This window comes from Hoplias malabaricus, chromosome 4 (genome assembly GCF_029633855.1).
Source record: "Hoplias malabaricus isolate fHopMal1 chromosome 4, fHopMal1.hap1, whole genome shotgun sequence".
Classification (NCBI taxonomy): domain Eukaryota; kingdom Metazoa; phylum Chordata; class Actinopteri; order Characiformes; family Erythrinidae; genus Hoplias; species Hoplias malabaricus.
This window is the reverse complement of record NC_089803.1, coordinates 7843322-7867606: the sequence shown is the minus strand read 5'-3', so window position 1 is coordinate 7867606 and position 24285 is coordinate 7843322. Positions and strand designations below refer to the sequence as shown.

The following is a 24285-nucleotide window of genomic DNA, read 5'->3' as shown; positions in this document are numbered from 1 at the left end:
TTCAGCAGAGATAAACACGTACTAGAGAAACAGTGCAGTATTTCAGCAGAGATAAACATGTACTAGAGGAACAGTGCAGTATTTCAGCAGAGATAAACATGTACTAGAGAAACAGTGTGGTATTTCAGCAGAGATAAACATGTACTAGAGAAACAGTGCAGCTTTTTCAACAGAGATAAACATGTACTAGAGGAACAGTGCAGTATTTCAGCAGAGATAAACATGTACTAGAGAAACAGTGCAGTATTTCAGCAGAGATAAACATGTACTAGAGGAACAGTGCAGTATTTCAGCAGAGATAAACACGTACTAGAGGAATAGTGCAGTATTTCAGCAGAGATAAACATGTACTAGAGAAACTGCAGTATTTCAGCAGAGATTAACATGTACTAGAGAAACAGTGCAGTATTTCAGCAGAGATAAACACGTACTAGAGAAACAGTGCAGTATTTCAGCAGAGATAAACATGTACTAGAGGAACAGTGCAGTATTTCAGCAGAGATAAACATGTACTAGAGGAACAGTGCAGTATTTCAGCAGAGATAAACATGTACTAGAGGAACAGAGCAGTATTTCAGCAGAGATAAACACGTACTAGAGGAACAGTGCAGTATTTCAGCAGAGATAAACACATACTAGAGAAACAGTGCAGTATTTCAGCAGAGATAAACACGTACTAGAGGAATAGTGCAGTATTTCAGCAGAGATAAACACGTACTAGAGAAACAGTGCAGTATTTCAGCAGAGATAAACATGTACTAGAGAAACAGGCAAGGCAAGGCAAGGCAAGGCAAGTTTATTTATAGAGCACCTTTCATACAGAAGCAATTCAAAGTGCTTTACAGAAAAAGAAATTACATTAAAAGCCAGAGTAAAATCATAAATTCCAATAAGACAATTACATAAAAAGAGTAAAATGATTAAAATGATTAAAACAATTTAAAATGACAATAAATGAAAAGAAATAAAAGAAATAAAATGCCGTTACAGAAAAGTGCAGAATATTTTAAACTGAGCTGTAAGCCTGCTCAAACAGGAGTGTTTTAAGTCTTGATTTAAATGTGTCTAACGTTGGGGCACTTCTAATAACAGTGCAGTATTTCAGCAGAGATAAACATGTACTAGAGAAACAGTGCAGTATTTCAGCAGAGATAAACGTGTACTAGAGAAACAGTGCAGTATTTCAGCAGAGATAAACATGTACTAGAGGAACAGTGCAGTATTTCAGCAGAGATAAACACGTACTAGAGAAACAGTGCGGTATTTCAGCAGAGATAAACATGTACTAGAGAAACAGTGCAGCTTTTTCAACAGAGATAAACATGTACTAGAGGAACAGTGCAGTATTTCAGCAGAGATAAACACGTACTAGAGAAACAGTGCGGTATTTCAGCAGAGATAAACATGTACTAGAGAAACAGTGCAGCTTTTTCAACAGAGATAAACATGTACTAGAAGAACAGTGCAGTATTTCAGCAGAGATAAACATGTACTAGAGGAACAGTGCAGTATTTCAGAAGAGATAAACATGTACTGGAGAAACTGCAGTATTTCAGCAGAGATAAACACGTACTAGAGAAACAGTGCAGTATTTCAGCAGAGATAAACACGTACTAGAGAAACAGTGCGGTATTTCAGCAGAGATAAACACGTACTAGAGAAACAGTGCAGCTTTTTCAACAGAGATAAACATGTACTAGAGGAACAGTGCAGTATATTTCAGCAGAGATAAACCTGTACTAGAGGAACAGTGCAGTATTTCAGAAGAGATAAACATGTAGTAGAGAAACAGTGCAGTATTTCAGCAGAGATAAACACGTACTAGAGAAACAGTGCAGTATTTCAGCAGAGATAAACACGTACTAGAGAAACAGTGCAGCTTTTTCAACAGAGATAAACATGTACTAGAGAAACAGTGTGGTATTACAGCAAAGATAAACACATACTAGAGAAAGAGTGCAGTATTTCAGCAGAGATAAACACGTACTAGAGAAACAGTGCGTTATTTCAGCAGAGATAAACACGTACTAGAGAAACAGTGCAGTATTTCAGCAGAGATAAACATATACTAGAGAAACAGTGCAGTATTTCAGCAGAGATAAACCTGTACTAGAGAAACAGAGCAGTTTTTCAGCAGAGATAAACACGTACTAGAGAAACAGTGCAGTATTTCAGCAGAGATAAACCTGTACTAGAGAAACAGAGCAGTTTTTCAGCAGAGATAAACACGTACTAGAGAAACAGTGCAGTATTTCAGCAGAGATAAACACGTACTAGAGAAACAGTGCAGTATTTCAGCAGAGATAAACATGTACTAGAGAAACAGTGCAGTATTTCAGCAGAGATAAACATGTACTAGAGAAACAGAGCAGTATTTCAGCAGAGATAAACATGTACTAGAGAGACAGTGCAGTATTTCAGCAGAGATAAACCTGTACTAGAGAAACAGAGCAGTTTTTCAGCAGAGATAAACACGTACTAGAGAAACAGTGCAGTATTTCAGCAGAGATAAACACGTACTAGAGAAACAGTGCAGTATTTCAGCAGAGATAAACATGTACTAGAGAAACAGTGCAGTATTTCAGCAGAGATAAACATGTACTAGAGAAACAGAGCAGTATTTCAGCAGAGATAAACATGTACTAGAGAGACAGTGCAGTATTTCAGCAGAGATAAACATGTACTAGAGAAACAGTGCAGTATTTCAGCAGAGATAAACATGTACTAGAGAAACAGAGCAGTATTTCAGCAGAGATAAACATGTACTAGAGAAACAGTGCAGTATTTCAGCAGAGATAAACATGTACTAGAGGAACAGTGCAGTATTTCAGCAGAGGTAAACATGATGATGATGATGATGATGATGATGATGATGGTCAATGAGCTGATTCAGGTTCCCAAGAGTCATTCTCATGCAACTATGAGCTGACTCAGGCACAGATTTAGAGAGACAAACTTTACTGAATCAGACAATATCTCTCCACTTACAGGTGTTAATGACGTGCTTAACCTCCATGATTCCAGCTTTGTCTTTCATAATAAAACTGATAAGTCCCTCCACTGTGACTGAACAGACTGACATTAAAGAGCAATCTGCAGCAGTGGCCGCTTTCCCACATGTAATCGCACTGATGTTGCTTTAAGAACCCACAGCCAGAATCAAGCAGCTTTATCAACTGTAATGTATTAAGCGTACTAAAGTCATTTGCGATTTGATCATGATTTTAAGAAGTGTGGTTGTTCAACACATGACTCCTTTATTCTGGGAAACAGCAGTGCAGAGAACCATCTTAACAATGGAGCTGTAGCATGTTTGGCTTTTGGTAAGTCCAGTTTAAAATGGTCACATTTATTGGCTTTAAGCAGTGATCAAACATCATCATTTCTACAGGTGACAGGGGCTACCACCTCAAGCCTTGGCTCCTTACTCCATTCCCTCGTCCACAGAGCAGAAGCTGTTTCTCAGTATGAGTTCTTATAGCTGTGTTCTCATGGACTTGGGGAACATCATCAATCTCAGCCCAAAAGATCCATTTGAAAGTTTACACCTAGCCAAGTACAATCCAAATCCCCGGACGTGTTCTTGCTCTGTATCCTCGAGGATGCACTGGGACTTGAATTCCTTAGACTTGAGACAGATATCTCAGAATGCATTTCACATCAAACTCAGGGTGACTCACTTTCCCCCAGAAGTGAATCATCAGGTACGCTGGTGTTTCAACTGCATAATGACCACGTCCCGTCCTCTGGAGTGTTTACTCATAAGTCGAACTGACCCAAGTCTGTACTACCAAGTACAACAGTCTGAACTTGATGTACTTTGTGCTGAGAAACAGACGAGAGCAGAGAATTCTGTTGTGGAACACACTCTCTGCTAAAGGTGGCGCTGTTTGGCTGCATCAGGTGGAAGACTGCTTCACCACCCAGTAACAGTCTGCCGGAGTGTGAGAGCACGTGCTGTACTACACATGATGAGTCGACTGTAAATAACTGGAGACCAGCACGAAGGTGCTTTACATTTCAACCATTAACCCCTTTATTTCTTTTAGTCCCCTCAGTAGTGTGCACTTTTCTAGTGTGTATTCCTTGTTCCTTTTTCAATAACAGGTGAGTTTTAATGAGCTCTTGTGCTGATCATTTCAGAAGCGAACATCAAATCCTCTATAAACACTTTGTGTAGTGTGTGTGCATTAGGCCCAGTGTGTATTTAGACTTCAGGCTGATCACACGTCTGTCTGTAAGAGGAGAACACACACACAGAGAAAACTGAGTACTACACTTCAATAATGATTAAGAGTCTGAGTGTTCATTAATATTCATGAGAGTGCAGATTGTAAATGTAGACTGTGTCTCAGAATCCCACCCCTCTCCCACTGTTCTGCAGACTGTGTGTTACTCTGAGAGGGAACAGACTCAAATCAGATGTGACTGAGACAGAGAGAAAAAAAGGAAGCTCTACGTTGACAGCAATGATCTAAAACATAAACCTGGTTATGATCCAGATTCAGTAGAACTTCTGCTGAAATGTGAACAGTGCTAAAGAAAACAGAGTGGAGCTGATTACACTAGAGACAGCGTAAGATCAGAGCTGTGGATTTAGTCTCTTCACAGAGAACACTGTAAAGGAGCAGTCAGTCATTTTCTCCAGTGATTCATTATTAAACACTCATTACACTGACCCATAGTGGCCTGAGTGAATCAGACTCTGCAGTGAACCTACTGTAAACATGAGCGCCCCCATGTGGCGAGCCCTGTCTATGAAGTGTAAACTGCTTCACAGAAAACACACAGAAGAACAGAAATAAAAAAACAGAAAACAAAACAGAAACAAACAGAAAGAACAGAAAAAAAAAGAAAAAACAGAAACAGATGAACAGCTGTAAGCGCCCCCATGTGGTGAGCCCTGTCTATGACGTGTAAACTGTTTCACAGAAAACACAGAATGAGTCATTGATTACGACTCAGTGACGATGTAAAAGTGATTTTATTCACAGTGTAATACACATATAAACTTTGACCAATGAACAGAAACTATATTCTCTGAGGGTGACTCTATGGACCTTGACCCTTCAGCACTTTGTGATTAAACAGTAAAAGCTGAGCTCAAAACAGGAGCATTACATTCAACACTAGAACAGAAGTTTAATACAAAGCTATTTTAAAATATAGCTTTACATTGTTTAAATAAAGTTTAAAGTTTAAAGTTCACACACGTTTAAATATATAACATGTTCCCATGACCCTGAAATATCAACGAACATCACACATTAACCCTTGTAACAAAGAACCATAGATTTAATTTAAAAAATCCTTAAGCCTTAAATGATTTTTTAAAAATCTCTGTTTAAAATAAAGCAGTTCACAAATTATCTTCTGTTCTGTAGAATGTGTTTTTTTATTTAAACTACTGCTCACCCTGAAAACCTGTTCCACTCCACAGCTCTGACTGGACGAGTGAGCAGTGTTACTACATGACTATGACAGAGAGGTTAGATATCTTAAAAAAAAACTAAGAAAAAAGAGTTTGTGCCTCTCTGTCTAATTTAGCCATAGCATCGCATCACACACAAACACACATTACACACACACACACACACACACTCTGAACCAGTGACCTTTCAGTCCCAAACACACTTCTATAACATTTAGGCCACGGCTGCTCCTGTGGTTAATGCTCTTTGCTGCCTGTATTTAAAACATTTTTGTAAAAATAACATTAACGTTAAGCCCCTTTCACACATGAACTCCAGAGAATCAGGACGACTGTTTTGGGAGTTTATGTTCACACACACACAGCTCCTCCAGGGAAACTCCGGGACATTCCTGGGTCATGGTTCGTGAGTGAAAGGAGCTATAGTCAGTACATTTACACAAAACTCTGAGTAAATACTTCACTTATGTCATCAACTGAATAAAAGGGGAAATGGGGAAATAATGCAGTTCTATAAATGGTTCTTTATACAATTCAATACATTTATAAACCACTTCAGATCTGAGTTCAGTTTAAGAGCTGTTTCCATCTTCAGTTTTAATAATGTGCTGCTAACGATGTCCTCCCTCTTCCTCTTCTGCAGTGTGTTTTCTACATGTGCTCACACCTTAGCATCAAAGCTCACACAGACTTATGTATTAATAACAATTCTGCACTGATTCAGCAAAAAAAAACCTTTTTCCAGAAAAGTACAGGCCCACAGCATGTTCCCAAAGTGACTGAACAATTTCATACACAAACAAACCAATAAATCTTTTGTGTTCAGAGTCACTAAACTAATAAAGCCCTTTGGTCTGAAGAGTCACAGTGATGTAATTAACAAAACAAACACGTCTCAGCCTTTAGAATGACACTAGCTTCAAGATTAATGTTGACCAATTAGAAATCAGCTCCAGCTCCCGGTCATACCACTGTATTAGAGAAATCCTTTTTTATTTTAGACTCGATAAAACACCTTCGTTTATAATCTTCTGTAATAAACTCGGGAGATTATAGGCTCTATTTTTCCCATTTGTTAAAATTATCTTCCCATTTGTTCTTGACTGAAGTATCTCTGTGATTTGGAGGAGAACTGAGTATTTATCACTGACTCTGTTCACTATCAGTAGATTTTTTATTATTTATTTATTTGTTTGTTTTTGTGAGTGGAGTTTGTTCCAGATTTTATTCACAGTTTAATGTATTCATGTATGAATTAGTTAAAGATTGTGTTTAGTTTTCTCAGTCTTTGTGCTATTTTCTCATTCTTAGTTGTTTGGTAGTTGGTAACATGTCATTATTCACTTTTTTCAGTTAATGACGTAATTGAAATATATTCAGTGGTCTTTATTTTTAAACCTTTCTTTGTGATGAAATTAGAAAAGTGCATGGTCCATTTCATAATAAGACTACACTTAAGGGTTTATAAATGATAATTAATGAGGTTGTAAACACATTAAACGTCGTTAATAATCAGTTATAACACACAGAGAGGAAGTGTAACAGTGACCTGTTGTTTGCCAAATAGTGAACCCACATCCATCTACAGTTAAACATCAGATCTTGCCAAATACTAACCTCACTGTCTCCTCCGTCAGTTGACATTAACCCTGTCAGCTCCAGCACAGATTTAATAAGTGTTAGACAAAAAAGGGGTCACTGTTGCCCTTTCTGTGTTAAAAATTATTAATGGTCTTTATATAATTGGTTTAAACATCTGTTTATTGCATAGTAATTAATTTATAGTGGTGCCCTGTTTTAACATGTTACTAATTACCAAAATATTTAAAAACACAACCATGAGTTAAATAAGAGCTAGAATAATAAATCTGAGCACTAAATATTATGTGACAATTCCAGCCAGAACAAGACTAAGAGACTCCACAGTCCACCTGAACAGATTTAATTTAATCTCTTACAAGTGATTGAACGATGTCCTCGGGTGTATGAGACCTTGGATTCAGGAGTCACCGCCCAGATCCGTTAATATCCCTTGAGTAAAATGTAATGTAAAATGTCAGGCTCCTGGAGTGACCCAGACTTCCTGTGAAGTAATGTCACATATTTACCAATCACACTCTCTGCACTGTACTGTGTCTCTGTCTTACATAAATGTACACTCATTTTTACAAGTACTTTTATTAACTACAGGTTCAGTGTGAGGTGTAACACACACACACACACACACATATCAGACCTGTTCTGCTGTGTACACACCCTTTATAAATGAGACCCCTGGGCCGGTAATGAAGGACTGCATGTATCAGTGTAATGTAATAGTGAACCCACATCCATCTACAGTTAAACCTCAGATCTTGCCAAATACTGACCTCACTGTCTCCTCCGTCAGTTGACATTAACCCTGTCAGCTCCAGCACAGATTTAATAAATGTTAGACAAAAAAGGGGTCACTGTTGCACTTTCTGTGTTAAAAATTATTAATGGTCTTTATATAATTGGTTTAAACATCTGTTTATTACATAGTAATTAATTTATAGTGGTGCTCTGTTTTAACATATTACATTTACATTTATATTTATGCATTTGGCAGACGCTTTTATCCAAAGCGTCTTACAAAAGAGGATCTAACATTCAAACTACAGCACAATTTATACAAAATACCTTACATTAAGTGCAATATGCAGGAAATAATAAATGCATTAAAGAAAGACATTCAGTGCAAAAGATACTCTCGGAAGAGCTGGGTTTTCAATGATTTCTTGAATGCAGAGAGGGTTTCTGTTGCTCTGATGGTGCTTGGAAGCTCGTTCCACCAGCGTGGTACCAGAGATGAGAATAGCCTCAACTGACCTGTACGGAGGGTTGGTCGTGTTAGTTGGCGCTCCTTTGAGGAACGGAGAGGGCGGGCGCTAACGTATGGTTTTAAGAGTCTATTGAGGTAGATGGGAGCAGAACCAGTGAATACTCTGAAGGCCATCATTAGTGATTTAAATTTGATGCGAGCAGCTAAGGGTAGCCAATGCAGCTCAACTAATAGGGGCGTGACATGTGTTCTTTTTGGTTGGTTGAAGACCAGGCGTGCTGCAGCATTCTGGATCATCTGTAGTGGTCTCACAGCACAGGCCGGAAGACCTGTCAGGAGGGCGTTGCAATAGTCTAGACGGGAGATTACTAACGTCTGAACGAGGAGCTGTGTTGCATGTTGAGTTAGGTATGGCCTAATCTTCCTTATGTTGAATAGGGAGAAGCGGCACGATCGAGCTACAGCGGTAAACTAACTACCAAACTACTGTTACTAACTACCAAAATATTTAAAAACACAACCATGAGTTAAATAAGAGCTAGAATAATAAATCTGATCACTAAACATTATGTGGTAATTCCAGCCAGAACAAGACTAAGAGACTCCACAGTCCACCTGAACAGATTTAATTTAATCTCTTACAAGTGATTGAACGATGTCCTCAGCCGTATGAGACCTTGGATTCAGGAGTCACCGCCCAGATCCGTTAATATCCCTGTAGTAAAATGTCAGGAGGCTCCTGGAGTGACCCAGACTTCCTGTAGAATCCCGCTGGACTTCTTGTAGGACTTCCTGTAGCATCCAGAGCTCAGTGAAACCCCAGACACTCACTTGGCACCATATTATTTCAGAGAAGAATGTCCTGCTGTGTTCAATAATCAAGACCCTGAGAGGAATCTGAATTTATTTTTGGTAAACGCTAGACGAACTGAGGACAGGGATCAGGGTTTAATTTTAGACTGAGGATAAAAATACCCCTCCTGTGTTAAAGACTAAATCTGATTTCCTTCATCAGATCAACTCACTCCAACAACCGTCTGATTTCAGAACCAGCTTCACTGGGTCTCTACTACTCTCTATGGGTCCAGAAAAAAACTCACAAAGTGAACAGGGGGCATTTACACTTCATCCTTTATCTTCTTTCCAAGTAGTTACACTGTCAGGAAAATTCTCACTGTGGTGGTTTCCTCAAGGGCACATCTTCTGTACCTCCATTAAGGAACATAATTGTACCTTACTCTATTATAATTGTATCCATCCATCCGCTGTCTAAAGCTTGTCTGGGTCGTGGGGGCAGCAGTACGAGTAAATAAACCCAGACCTCCCTCTCCCTAGCCACCACGTCCAGCTCTTCTGAGGGATACAGAGGCGTTCACGGGCCAGTCGAGACATCTAATCTCTCCAGTGTGTTCTGGGTCTTCCCTATGATCTCCTCCTTGTTGGACATGTTCTAAACACCTCATTAGGGAGGGGTCCAGGAGGTGTCCGGATCAGACGCCCAGACCACCTCATCTGGCTCCTCTCGACATGGAGGAGCAGTGGCTCCACTCCGAGTCTCCCCGGACGTCCGGACTCACTCTACTTCACAGGAAGAGTCCAGACGCTCCTGTGGAGGAAACTCATTTCAGACGCTTGTACCCACTGCCACCCGATCCACACAGCACCAGACCCAGATTACTATCTCTCCACCAGGTTGTGGGCCCATGGGAGAGTGCGGCCGGACCCCATAAGTAAAAGTCCAGCCACCAGGCGCTCGCTGAGGAGCCCCTCCCCCAGGCCTGGCTCCAGGGTGGGGCCCTGGTAACTCTGCTCCAGACCAGGGACAGTCTATTGTCCCCCTTTACTTTATGGGGGATCACTCTTTGTGTGGCCCATCACCTAGGACCAGTTTGTCTTGGGAGACCCTACCAGGGGCTATTGCCCCCAACAACACAGCTCCTAGGATCACGCAGGCACACAAACCCCTCCACCACGATAAGGTGGTGATCAAGGAGGGGTCTATATTAATTTATAGATACACTACAGTGTTTGTAGTTTTAATGACAATAATGTACCTGTACTGTACCTTTAATTCTGAGAGTGTACAGTTATTAATGTTATTGAGCCAAAAAATGCTACATGAGAGAAGGGCTCATTTTTTCTGTGGCTTGTGACTAATATAATGATACGTGGTAATATTAGAACATATTACACACAGCTTTCTCAGTGTAGTGTATCTTTAAAGGTACAGCAGTGGTGTTAAAGTCCAGCTGTGTTCATTACATTCTCTTCTCCAGAAGGAGAGGGGGATCTCTGTAATCTTTCATTATACAACTGTGGAGAATAAAAGAACACAATAAACGTCCTGGAGAGACACGAGGCGAATGACATCAACACAACTCTAAAGTCTACCATAGTAACAGAATAATGTACAGTTGTGTTCCCTAACTGAAGATACAGTAACGTACCCAGAGTGTAACACCACAGTGACAGTGTTTCTAACAGTGTATTGGGCTGGAGTTGATTCAGTGGTGGCTGTTGAGAGAATCTGTGTTGTTGCTGTTGTTCTCTCTGAGACTGCAAAAACACACACACACACACAGTACTTACTCAGTGAGTTTAAAAATATCAGTATACACAGTGTTTAATCAAATTACCTTTAAGTAGCACTTAGTTAAACACATTAGAGATCAATATCCTGAGTGAAGATGGTCAATGACACAGTGAGGTTATGATAATGATGTGTGTAACTGCTTCTCTCAGTGAATAAACGTGAGTGTTTTATCAGTTACGGTGCTGTAAAACCCTCTGTAGAGAAGTGTCTGAAGTCAGGGACAGTTCTGTGTTTATAGATGAACTGAGTCGGATTTAAAATTACTTTTGTTCTGTCAAACCCCCACTTTCAGCTCTACACACACACACACACACACACACACACACACACTCCAATCTAAGGAGTCTAGACTTGGACTGTTCCACTGGGGGAATGGTTCAGTCCTGTTTCACCTCCTCCCTGACTCCTCCCTCTCACTGTCAGCCCTCCACTCCTGCCCCTTTCAGAACACACTTCATACTTCTGTGTGTTTCTAATGGACTCTGTGTTTTCAGAGACGTCAACACTCACCATCATTCTTCATGTCGGGGCTGAATCTGTCTGCGGTTCGTCCTCCATCATCATCACAGTGGTTTCATTGGGTCTGTCCCCGACACTGGATCCTGAAAAAACAGTGGGTTTGTGGTTAAAATAAATACAGAGCGTGTCATTACTTTAGAATGAGGATGTTGCTGGTGTGTGATGTTGAGCTCTGCTGCTTTTACTTTATTACACAGTGGATTTACATTGTTTTATTCACTTTACCTTGGTCTTTCTCCTCTACTTTTACAGTGTTTCTGTTTGTCTCTGGGTGAAGTGGATGGTACGCTATGAACATTTATCATTTCAGAATAAACTCTGCAGGTGAATCCCTCTCTCCACTCGTCTGTTTTTAATCTCAGTTCAGGATCAGAGCCTCAGACACTACAGACGTTTACAGAACTATACACAAGTGGATTCAGGAGGAGTGTCACCACAGAGGGATGATGAGGCTTTATTAACTTTACAATACTCACTGCTGCTTCTGTTTGATCCAATGCTTCCCCATCCTGAAAAAAGAAAAACAAAATACAGTCATTTCACAACTGAGCCACAGTGGAATCACCACAATCACTAATTTACTCCAAACAGTGTCAATACCATAACATTTTACATATGGATTATTACCAGAGTCTGAAGCAGAGTCAGAAACACACTCCTTGTTCCCTAAAGGAGAAAGCAGTAAAATAAAGAGAAGATCAGAGCACAGAGAAAATAAACAGTAGAAATATAAAAGTAGAAATGAATCAGTGTTCACTTTGTAGAGTTCACTCAGAGCAGAAAAACTAACTCAACTCACCGTTTAGTTTCATCAGTGGATCAGGAATCTGGAGAAATGTGTCACTGTTTTCCACAGGCCTCAGAGGTTTCTTCTCACCTGAAAGAGCAGGATTTAGAGAGAGTTGAGTACAGATGTGCAGTAACATCTGCTGTGTCCTGATTGACTGGTTCCACATTCACTCATTAACCCTTCACTGACTCTAAACATGTTCAGCACAGTCTCAGTGTGAATGTGAAGGACTCTGATTGCTGAGGAAGCTCAGGCTGGAGTGGATCTCCAGCACTTTGAGGGAGATGAAGAAATACATCACAAAAAACAACTTGGAGAACTGGAGAAATCTCTGTGTTCAGATGAGGATCAGGAGAATGAACAGACAGTGACACTCACCAGTGGATGGAGGAGACGGGGGTGGAGTCTTATTTCTTCTTCCTTTAATTACAGGTTTAAAAGGTACTTTATTAATTATATTAATGTTATATTAATGAATAGAAACATACTGTAGATTTAAAATATTTGTGCACAACTGAAATTGAGTGATTTATGAATTATATTAGGAAAATCATCATACTCACTTTTCTCCCACTGTTTATAGACAATGAACCCACACACTACAGCCACCAACAACACCATCACCACCACTGCTCCAACCACTGCTCCAATGATCACAACTTTAACACCTGAAGAGTCACTGTATTCACAATCTGTAAACAGAAAAGTGTTTGTTTTAAAATAAACCCCTGTAAGAACTGTAACTACTGTAAGAACAGTGGGATATTCTGAGTCTAATGGAGGACTCTACTCTTCAGTGTTTCTGGATTAAAATAAACCCCTGTAAGAACTGTAACTACTGTAAGAACAGTGGGATATTCTGAGTCTAATGGAGGACTCTACTCTTCAGTGTTTCTGGATTAAAATAAACCCCTGTAAGAACTGTAACTACTGTAAGAACAGTGGGATATTCTGAGTCTAATGGAGGACTCTACTCTTCAGTGTTTCTGGATTAAAATAAACCCCTGTAAGAACTGTAACTACTGTAAGAACAGTGGGATATTCTGAGTCTAATGGAGGACTCTCTACTTTTCAGTGTTTCTGGATTAAAATAAACCCCTGTAAGAACTGTAACTACTGTAAGAACAGTGAGATATTCTGAGTCTAATGGAGGACTCTACTCTTCAGTGTTTCTGGATTAAAATAAACCCCTGTAAGAACTGTAACTACTGTAAGAACAGTGGGATATTCTGAGTCTAATGGAGGACTCTACTCTTCAGTGTTTCTGGATTAAAATAAACCCCTGTAAGAACTGTAACTACGGTAAGAACAGTGGGATATTCTGAATCTAATGGAGGACTCTACTCTTCAGTGTTTCTGGATTAAAATAAACCCCTGTAAGAACTGTAACTACTGTAAGAACAGTGGGATATTCTGAGTCTAATGGAGGACTCTCTACTCTTCAGTGTTTCTGGATTAAAATAAACCCCTGTAAGAACTGTAACTACTGTAAGAACAGTGGGATATTCTGAGTCTAATGGAGGACTCTACTCTTCAGTGTTTCTGGATTAAAATAAACCCCTGTAAGAACTGTAACTACTGTAAGAACAGTGGGATATTCTGAGTCTAATGGAGGACTCTCTCTACTCTTCAGTGTTTATGGATTAAAATAAACCCCTGTAAGAACTGTAACTACTGTAAGAACAGTGGGATATTCTGAGTCTAATGGAGGACTCTCTACTCTTCAGTGTTTCTGGATTAAAATAAACCCCTGTAAGAACTGTAACTACTGTAAGAACAGTGGGATATTCTGAGTCTAATGGAGGACTCTACTCTTCAGTGTTTCTGGATTAAAATAAACCCCTGTAAGACCTGTAACTACTGTAAGAACAGTGGGATATTCTGAGTCTAATGGAGGACTCTCTCTACTCTTCAGTGTTTCTGGATTAAAATAAACCCCTGTAAGAACTGTAACTACTGTAAGAACAGTGGGATATTCTGAGTCTAATGGAGGACTCTCTCTACTCTTCAGTGTTTCTGGATTAAAATAAACCCCTGTAAGAACTGTAACTACTGTAAGAACAGTGGGATATTCTGAGTCTAATGGAGGACTCTACTCTTCAGTGTTTCTGGATTAAAATAAACCCCTGTAAGAACTGTAACTACTGTAAGAACAGTGGGATATTCTGAGTCTAATGGAGGACTCTCTACTCTTCAGTGTTTCTGGATTAAAATAAACCCCTGTAAGAACTGTAACTACTGTAAGAACAGTGGGATATTCTGAGTCTAATGGAAGACTCTCTACTCTTCAGTGTTTCTGGATTAAAATAAACCCCTGTAAGAACTGTAACTACTGTAAGAACAGTGAGATATTCTGAGTCTAATGGAGGACTCTACTCTTCAGTGTTTCTGGATTAAAATAAACCCCTGTAAGAACTGTAACTACTGTAAGAACAGTGGGATATTCTGAATCTAATGGAGGACTCTCTACTCTTCAGTGTTTCTGGATTAAAATAAACCCCTGTAAGAACTGTAACTACTGTAAGAACAGTGGGATATTCTGAGTCTAATGGAGGACTCTCTCTACTCTTCAGTGTTTCTGGATTAAAATAAACCCCTGTAAGAACTGTAACTACTGTAAGAACAGTGGGATATTCTGAGTCTAATGGAGGACTCTCTCTACTCTTCAGTGTTTCTGGATTAAAATAAACCCCTGTAAGAACTGTAACTACTGTAAGAACAGTGGGATATTCTGAGTCTAATGGAGGACTCTCTACTCTTCAGTGTTTCTGGATTAAAATAAACCCCTGTAAGAACTGTAACTACTGTAAGAACAGTGGGATATTCTGAGTCTAATGGAGGACTCTCTCTACTCTTCAGTGTTTCTGGATTAAAATAAACCCCTGTAAGAACTGTAACTACTGTAAGAACAGTGGGATATTCTGAGTCTAATGGAGGACTCTCTCTACTCTTCAGTGTTTCTGGATTAAAATAAACCCCTGTAAGAACTGTAACTACTGTAAGAACAGTGGGATATTCTGAGTCTAATGGAGGACTCTCTCTACTCTTCAGTGTTTCTGGATTAAAATAAACCCCTGTAAGAACTGTAACTACTGTAAGAACAGTGGGATATTCTGAGTCTAATGGAGGACTCTCTACTCTTCAGTGTTTCTGGATTAAAATAAACCCCTGTAAGAACTGTAACTACTGTAAGAACAGTGGGATATTCTGAGTCTAATGGAGGACTCTCTACTCTTCAGTGTTTCTGGATTAAAATAAACCCCTGTAAGAACTGTAACTACTGTAAGAACAGTGGGATATTCTGAGTCTAATGGAGGACTCTCTACTCTTCAGTGTTTCTGGATTAAAATAAACCCCTGTAAGAACTGTAACTACTGTAAGAACAGTGGGATATTCTGAGTCTAATGGAGGACTCTCTCTACTCTTCAGTGTTTCTGGATTAAAATAAACCCCTGTAAGAACTGTAACTACTGTAAGAACAGTGGGATATTCTGAGTCTAATGGAGGACTCTACTCTTCAGTGTTTCTGGATTAAAATAAACCCCTGTAAGAACTGTAACTACTGTAAGAACAGTGGGATATTCTGAGTCTAATGGAGGACTCTCTACTCTTCAGTGTTTCTGGATTAAAATAAACCCCTGTAAGAACTGTAACTACTGTAAGAACAGTGGGATATTCTGAGTCTAATGGAAGACTCTCTACTCTTCAGTGTTTCTGGATTAAAATAAACCCCTGTAAGAACTGTAACTACTGTAAGAACAGTGAGATATTCTGAGTCTAATGGAGGACTCTACTCTTCAGTGTTTCTGGATTAAAATAAACCCCTGTAAGAACTGTAACTACTGTAAGAACAGTGGGATATTCTGAATCTAATGGAGGACTCTCTACTCTTCAGTGTTTCTGGATTAAAATAAACCCCTGTAAGAACTGTAACTACTGTAAGAACAGTGGGATATTCTGAGTCTAATGGAGGACTCTCTCTACTCTTCAGTGTTTCTGGATTAAAATAAACCCCTGTAAGAACTGTAACTACTGTAAGAACAGTGGGATATTCTGAGTCTAATGGAGGACTCTCTCTACTCTTCAGTGTTTCTGGATTAAAATAAACCCCTGTAAGAACTGTAACTACTGTAAGAACAGTGGGATATTCTGAGTCTAATGGAGGACTCTCTACTCTTCAGTGTTTCTGGATTAAAATAAACCCCTGTAAGAACTGTAACTACTGTAAGAACAGTGGGATATTCTGAGTCTAATGGAGGACTCTCTCTACTCTTCAGTGTTTCTGGATTAAAATAAACCCCTGTAAGAACTGTAACTACTGTAAGAACAGTGGGATATTCTGAGTCTAATGGAGGACTCTCTCTACTCTTCAGTGTTTCTGGATTAAAATAAACCCCTGTAAGAACTGTAACTACTGTAAGAACAGTGGGATATTCTGAGTCTAATGGAGGACTCTCTCTACTCTTCAGTGTTTCTGGATTAAAATAAACCCCTGTAAGAACTGTAACTACTGTAAGAACAGTGGGATATTCTGAGTCTAATGGAGGACTCTCTACTCTTCAGTGTTTCTGGATTAAAATAAACCCCTGTAAGAACTGTAACTACTGTAAGAACAGTGGGATATTCTGAGTCTAATGGAGGACTCTCTACTCTTCAGTGTTTCTGGATTAAAATAAACCCCTGTAAGAACTGTAACTACTGTAAGAACAGTGGGATATTCTGAGTCTAATGGAGGACTCTCTACTCTTCAGTGTTTCTGGATTAAAATAAACCCCTGTAAGAACTGTAACTACTGTAAGAACAGTGGGATATTCTGAGTCTAATGGAGGACTCTCTCTACTCTTCAGTGTTTCTGGATTAAAATAAACCCCTGTAAGAACTGTAACTACTGTAAGAACAGTGGGATATTCTGAGTCTAATGGAGGACTCTCTCTACTCTTCAGTGTTTCTGGATTAAAATAAACCCCTGTAAGAACTGTAACTACTGTAAGAACAGTGGGATATTATGAGTCTAATGGAGGACTCTCTCTACTCTTCAGTGTTTCTGGATTAAAATAAACCCCTGTAAGAACTGTAACTACTGTAAGAACAGTGGGATATTCTGAGTCTAATGGAGGACTCTCTACTCTTCAGTGTTTCTGGATTAAAATAAACCCCTGTAAGAACTGTAACTACTGTAAGAACAGTGGGATATTCTGAGTCTAATGGAGGACTCTCTACTCTTCAGTGTTTCTGGATTAAAATAAACCCCTGTAAGAACTGTAACTACTGTAAGAACAGTGGGATATTCTGAGTCTAATGGAGGACTCTCTACTCTTCAGTGTTTCTGGATTAAAATAAACCCCTGTAAGAACTGTAACTACTGTAAGAACAGTGGGATATTCTGAGTCTAATGGAGGACTCTACTCTTCAGTGTTTGTGGATAATCAAACACAGATAAATTTACCCCAGGGTTTAATCACTGATCCACTGAAGGAGCTGTGTTCCACAGAACAGTCGTATCCTGCTGTATCTTCCTCCTGGACGTCCACACTCTTCCTCAGCTGGTAGGTTCCATCACCATTGGGTCTGACTCCTGAGGATGTTAGTAGATGATCAGGGAGTGAAGTGGTGAATCTCCTCAGTCTCATCTTCAGGTCTTTGTGGTAGAGGCTCGTGGCCAGGCAGGTCAGGGTCAGTCTGCTGGACTCAGTCTGAGATTTCTTCACAAACACATACACATCTGGAACAGCTGCAGAGAGGAACAGTGTAAACACAATGTGTTTCTGTCTGCATTCAGATCTATAAAAACAGCTGGTGTTCTTCCAGAAGCAGCACATCCTAAGTTAGTTTGGAAGCACCAACGTTTTTTTTAATTGTCAGGCCCTTGTTCTGTCTTGTCTGTTGTCCCTGCCATGTGCTCCATTAGCACATGGCTCTGTTTGTTATCGTCCATGTCTCCGCCCATGTCCCGCCTTTGTTCCGCCTCCTTGTCCGTCATCCTCGTTATCTGTTTCAGGTGTGTCTTGTCTGTGTTATGTATTTAAGTCTCTTTGTCTCACTTTCTCTTGTTGGTCATTCGTTCCAATTCCAAGACTTGTTGTTTCCTTTCCTATGTCTTGTTGTGTTGCTCTATGTCGCTAGTCCGGTCTGTTTGTCTCCGTCGTATCATGTTCTCGTTTCAACTCCCAGGTCATATCGTTTCCTCCGTTCGTCTTGTTGTTATCCAGTTTGTTTGTCTCTGTGTTTCCACTTTTGTTCGTACTCTCCAGTCTGTCTGTCTTGTCTGTCGCTCATTCCCTTGCCTTGTTCCTTTCGCTTCCCTTGTCTCAAGTTTGTTTGTATATTGATTCAGTCTAGCTCTCTTTGTATCTGTTCAGTTCTCTGATTAGCTCTCCTTGTTCTGTTCTCTGTTTTGTTCTCCTTCTCCAGGTCCCTGTTTAACTCTTCCCGTACTATCTCTCTGTTCAAGTCTCTGTCTAGGTCTCCTTCTGTCGAGGTATTCTGTCTAACCATTCGAGTCTGTCTATCTCTGTTTTGTCATCTGGTTCAATAAATACTGTTTTAGTAAGTGCGTCTGCCTCCGTCAGTCCTTTCTCACACAAATGAATTTGAAGTCGTTCAGCCGTACAGTTTATGTGTTATGAAATGAAAATGGGAAATAAAAACATAGGAATTGATTGGCAGAATATTCTAGAACATTTACATTTACCGCCACTCTCACACAGACTCATACTCATACACAGTGCACAGAGACTCATATCGCCCAATACACGGGTATAACAGCATAAGGGACTGACTTAAGGTGGCAGTCTAAATAAAATGCCAGTCTTTTTAATGTGACAGTGTGTCTAATGTATTAGTGTATTTAATGTGGCAATCTAAATAACACGGCAGTCTATTTACGTTATCAGTGCATTTAATTTTGCAGTTTAATATGACAGTGTGTCTAATGTATTAGTGTATTTAATGTGGCAGTGTGTATAAGGTAGCTACAAATTTAATGAGGCAGTGAAGGTAAAGTGGCAGTGAATTTAACGCTGCTGTATTTTGAAAGTAAGAGTGTTTTTTAAAGTAGCAGTGCATTTAAAATATCACTGGTTTTAAGGTAACAGGAGATTTAATGCAGCACTGGATTTCATTTTTCAGTGCTTTAAGGTGGTGCTATTTTTTAATGTAGCACTGGATTTAAACTCCTACAACTTTAATCTTACTGTCACGCCCTTGTCCTGTCGTGTCTGTTTTCCTCGCCATATGCTCTTGCACATGGCTCCGTTTGTTATTGTTCATGTCTCTGCCCTAGTCCCGCCTTAGTTCCTCCTAAGGCGTGTCTGCATGTCTGTTTTGTCTGTTCTTTGATTGACTTCCCTGCTTATGTCTGTCTGTCTCTTCCATACGCTTTGTGTGCTTGTTTGATTTGTCTGTTTGTATTTCTCTGTTTAGCTCTCCCTGTTTAGTTTGTATGTTTAGCTCTGTGTTTAGGTTTAGTCTGTTTAGCTCTCGGTCTGTTTAGCTCCCTCAGTCTGGGTTTCTCTGTCCAGTTTCCTATCTGTTCAAGTCTCTCTGTCTAGGTCTTTCCTTGTTTAAGTATTCATGTTATGTCATGTGTATAGTCATGTTATCCTAGTCTGTCTCTGTTTTGTTATTTATTGTTAAAAATAAAATTTGTCTGTGTTTCAGCAAGTGCGTCCGCCTCCATCAGTCTGCCCCGCAGTCCTGACACTTATAGCTGTCAAGCAGTTTATAACTAACTTTTCAACTATATTAGCAGGCTCTTCACTCAGTGTGTGTGTGTAGGTACAGAGGACCCACAAACCAGCAGAACATCACTGGATGACCCTGACACCCTGTTATTTTTTTAAATGTGGGGCGTTTTTTAACTGCAGTAAAAAACGGAAAGCTGTGATGTGTTAATTCTTTTGAAGCATTATTTAACACAAGTGCAAAATTGACACAAAAAGTGTAAATACAGCATAAATACATTTAAAATTAAACCCCTACAACTCTTCTACATTTTGCTGGGATCAAATTCTAAATTATAATTTAAATTCTAACTACTACTGTGTGTAGTGTAGATCACTACTACATTACACACACACACACACACACACACACACATATATATATATATATAACAGTCAAAATATCCAAGCACTCACCTGGGTTGGTATCAGTGGGATTGTATTTTAAATAAATCCTCAGCCACTTCATACACTCCTCACATTTATAACGAAGAGCTTTGTGAAAATCATCATCTTCATTATTCCACCTCTTCTCCAGGTCACTGCTCTGAGAGGCTGAGACTCTCCACTTCCTCAGGGTCCAGTCATAAGAGATTAAATCTTCTCCATCGTAGCTAATTTCATTAACACATTTTAAAGGTGAAACTGATCCGTCAGGAAGTGTTTCCCCCTCACAGCCGAGTCTCCACTGAAGAACATGACGCTCTGAAACAGAGGAGAACACAGTTCACCAGGAATCACCATCAGACTCTACACTGTACACACACCTGATCACACACACACACACACACCTGTAATCATCATATACAGTGATTGTTGATAGTGAGAGCAGTGATGGAGTGTGTTGTGTTTATTCTGTGACTGAGATGAAGATGGAGAAATGAAGAGCTCTAATCAGAGCAGTGTGTGTAAATCTACAGACTCTTCTTCCTCTGAGAGGAGGACGTACATCTTTAAAAAGGAGAACAGCAGCAGTTTCTCACCTGACGGATCATGTCCAGAGAACTCCGTCTGAGTGACAAGAAGCTCATGTAAAAGATACTCATCGTTCTTCAGTTTCTCAGTTCCTGCCTCCCATTCCTCTATCTCCTTCATCCAGCTCTGTTTAGGAGTCCTGATACCGTCCCGACTGCTGTAGAAGTCCATCTGTGTGTCGTCCAGCAGAGTCTCTACACTGAACTGGTAGATGTTATTCACAGAGGGGTCTGACTGGACGGTGTAGAGGTAAAACAGAGAGTGTTTATCTGGGGGAAATAAAAATAAAAGGGAATAAATAAAAGGGAAGTTCTACAAAACAGGTTTGGACACAAAATGTGTGTATCCTCTGTAGAAAACCATGAAATGATATATGCACACACACACTGCTTATACTAAACATGGAAAGACTGGCAAACACACAGACACAAACACTGCTTGCACTACAGACTTAAACCATGAACACACATGCACATATGAGTTACTAGTACTTTATTAAAGTTATTTCAGTCTGAATTAAGCACACAGATTATTTAGTATTGTTTTAATTTATTTAATTTTGTCTTGAATTTATATTTTTTTAATTAATGTCTGTATTTGTGTCATTCAATTTCTAATTATATTTTAATTAATTATATTCACACACATATATATATATACCACATAGTGTGGTACATACTGAACTGATATCTGTTGATTGTGTGGGCTATTTATTCAAAAATAACCATTTTATAAAGCAGTAAACTTGAGTTAACATTAAAAACAATGGGCAATTGTTGGACAATGGGGATTGGGGACAATGGGGATTTTGAATGTCATTTACATAAAAACTATACAGTAAAATCACTTCATACTTCATAGATACATAGTGTAGTAAACCCTGAACTGATATCTGTTGGTTGTATGAAATACTTATTAGAAATGACCAATATATAAACCGGTTAAACTTTCTTTAAAATGAAGGGCATAAGATCAGGATTCACGCGCATTGACTATTACCGCTCTGTCACTAGTATACGCGCACTCAAATCTGACGTGCGGCCAGTTTAACCGTGTTTTCTCAAACGGCGGCTGGCTTAACCTCGAGGGACTGGGTGTAGAAGGCAGGGAATGGCTGTTGTTCTCCTGCAGTGAGTCTCCCACTGAAAAGAAAAGAGCCTGAAGCACTCTGTTCTAACTCCAGGTAAACAGAATAAACTCTCGATATAAACCAGGTTTTACATGAGTTTAAATGTGACCCAATGTGGGATTGACCACTTCATTTATTTTTAACATTTCCCTGTCGCTGTGCAGTTAGATTCACTTCAGAATCGCGGATTAATTCAGGAAAATAAAACTCACCTCCGAGGACTGAAGGACACACAGACAGAAGAAGAACTAAATGAGTAAGAGCTCCCATCTTAATCTCTTCATTAATTCCAGGTTTATTCTGTAGTTGCTCGTAGTCTTTCCTTCTACCTCCTCCAGTGTGAATGTGATCATTTCAGGGGAAATATTCTGAACTCACCACAAGAGCGGGGTATAGACGAGAAATTAGTTTCAGTTTTATTTCTGTGAAAACGCCTGGGTGCTTCAGAATGTTAAATAACAGGTTCATGATCAGTCATCTTTTCACAGTGGCTCATATATCGACATGATAATCATGATTCACTTTCCTGATTCTTTTTTTGGCAAATGGCTTGTTAGAACAAAGAAAACACTGACATGTGGATGTATCCCAAAACCACCTCAACCCAGCTCAACCCCCTCTGAGCAGCACAGCTCTTCTTTCAGGTAAAACTAATGTTAGAACCGTGTCCTGAAGAAACTACATTTAATTCCCTCAGCACATCACAGGTATATTCTGGAATAAAAGTAATTATTTATACATTAAAGTCACATTAGATAACACAATGTGAGTTTCCTGATGGTGAGGGTCATTTCAAGACAAAAATTAAGAATAAATGTTAACTGCCTGTTACAATCTTTAAAGAACCAAACTGAAAGCCACTGAGGCACTAGTGAAAATAGTGTTATGTAGCAGAGGAACCCTGATCATTGATGAAGGTAAAGGAAGCTGCTGAAAAAAGCCAGTTAAATGTTCATGCATTAAACACTGCATTATTTAGAGCAGACTGAACTGATGTTTCTGATCAACGTTGATTCAACGTTGAAATAACGTAATGACTGCCGTCTAATCAACGTTGTCTTAAGGTTGAAAATGAAAGTTGAAAAGACGTCCAAACACAGACATTGAAAAGACGACTATTAGACGTATTTTAGACGTCCACTGACGTTATCGATTGGTCACCACTTAACTAACTTATTAAGATGGATTTTGGACGTCCATTGACGTTTAAAATATGTCCTTGACGGACAGACTACTTTTAGACCTATTTTGAACGTCCAGGGACGTTCCTTGTTTACTGTAGTATGATCTGTGTATTTCACAGAGACCTGTGGATAATCAGTTAAAAGCTGTTCACAACTCAGTTTTGTTTTTCTACCTCTAAATGGATATTTAATTTTGTTTGTAAAGGCAGTTAAAGGTACTTTGAATATTACAGAAATTAATAGGAAAGGTAGCATACATAGATTTTCACAGAAGAGAAAGGCAAGATGAATAGAAAATGAACAACTGAGTAAGGTAAACAGTGAAGATGAGGTGGAAGGAGAGAGAAAAGAGGTGTTTCACATGAAACCTCAAACGCAAGACATTGATGGCATGAGATTAAACTTGTCTGTATGGGTTTGAAAATGGCAGCCCGTGCCCTTTTGTAGTGCGTACATAACGTTTCTCTGTGATTAAATTCAGTATATATACGTCTGACATATTTTGCCACCCTTCAAAAAGTCCTATCCCCTGCCTGTGCAGCGTGTGTCTGGGGACTTGCGAGATATATGGAGGTTTAATGCTAGGGACGAATGTTGAGGGTGGTTATGTTTACACATACAGCTCCTCCGGTTACCGCATACAGTAGCCTTGTAACTATAGCAACATTTTATGTAGTTAACAACGGAACTTCAAATGAAATGACACTTTTAATTACATTTCATAAACAAGATTTATAAATATTATAAATAACAAATCCGTTTTCATTTCAAGTAAAATGTACAAATAAAACAGTGATTTTGGAAAAAAAAATCATATTTTAAATAAAATCCTTAATGACTTGTAGTGGTAGTTGAGTTACTGCTTTACAGAACCAGTCGTCTGATTCTGGTTCTTATTGCTGGAGGGTGGGACTTTATCTGTTAACAGCAAGCTGATTGGCTCTTTACGCTGAAGGACAGGACTTTATCCGTAAACAGAATCCATGTTCAGCGTTATGAGAATTTCAACCCGTAATTGTTGCCTTCTCATTAAAATTTCTGGTTTTAACTCACACAACAGCTGAAGCTGTGAAGCTGCTTTGTGACAACGTCAGTTGTAAAAGGCGCTATACAAATAAATTTGATTTGATTTGATTTGAC

General features: G+C 39.3%; 1 protein-coding gene and 1 long non-coding RNA gene across 2 annotated transcripts; one reads left to right on the top strand and one right to left on the bottom strand.

The window, feature by feature from the left end:
* Positions 1-7839: 7839 nt before the first annotated feature.
* LOC136694802 (zinc-alpha-2-glycoprotein-like) lies at positions 7840-22333 on the bottom strand. Its single transcript, XM_066668603.1, has 11 exons — positions 22174-22333; positions 20841-21101; positions 20275-20562; positions 17583-17867; positions 12700-12828; positions 12515-12556; positions 12146-12223; positions 11974-12012; positions 11823-11855; positions 11338-11429; positions 7840-10790 (listed from the first exon to the last, which is right to left on the bottom strand). Exons 1-10 carry the CDS (start codon positions 22229-22231, stop codon positions 11347-11349), a joined length of 1296 nt encoding a protein of 431 aa, XP_066524700.1. The 5' UTR covers positions 22232-22333; the 3' UTR covers positions 7840-10790; positions 11338-11346.
* Positions 21923-22605, top strand: LOC136694807 (uncharacterized). Its single transcript, XR_010802245.1, has 3 exons — positions 21923-22015; positions 22126-22217; positions 22519-22605. It is a non-coding gene; the product is annotated as an uncharacterized lncRNA (long non-coding RNA).
* Positions 22606-24285: the final 1680 nt, after the last annotated feature.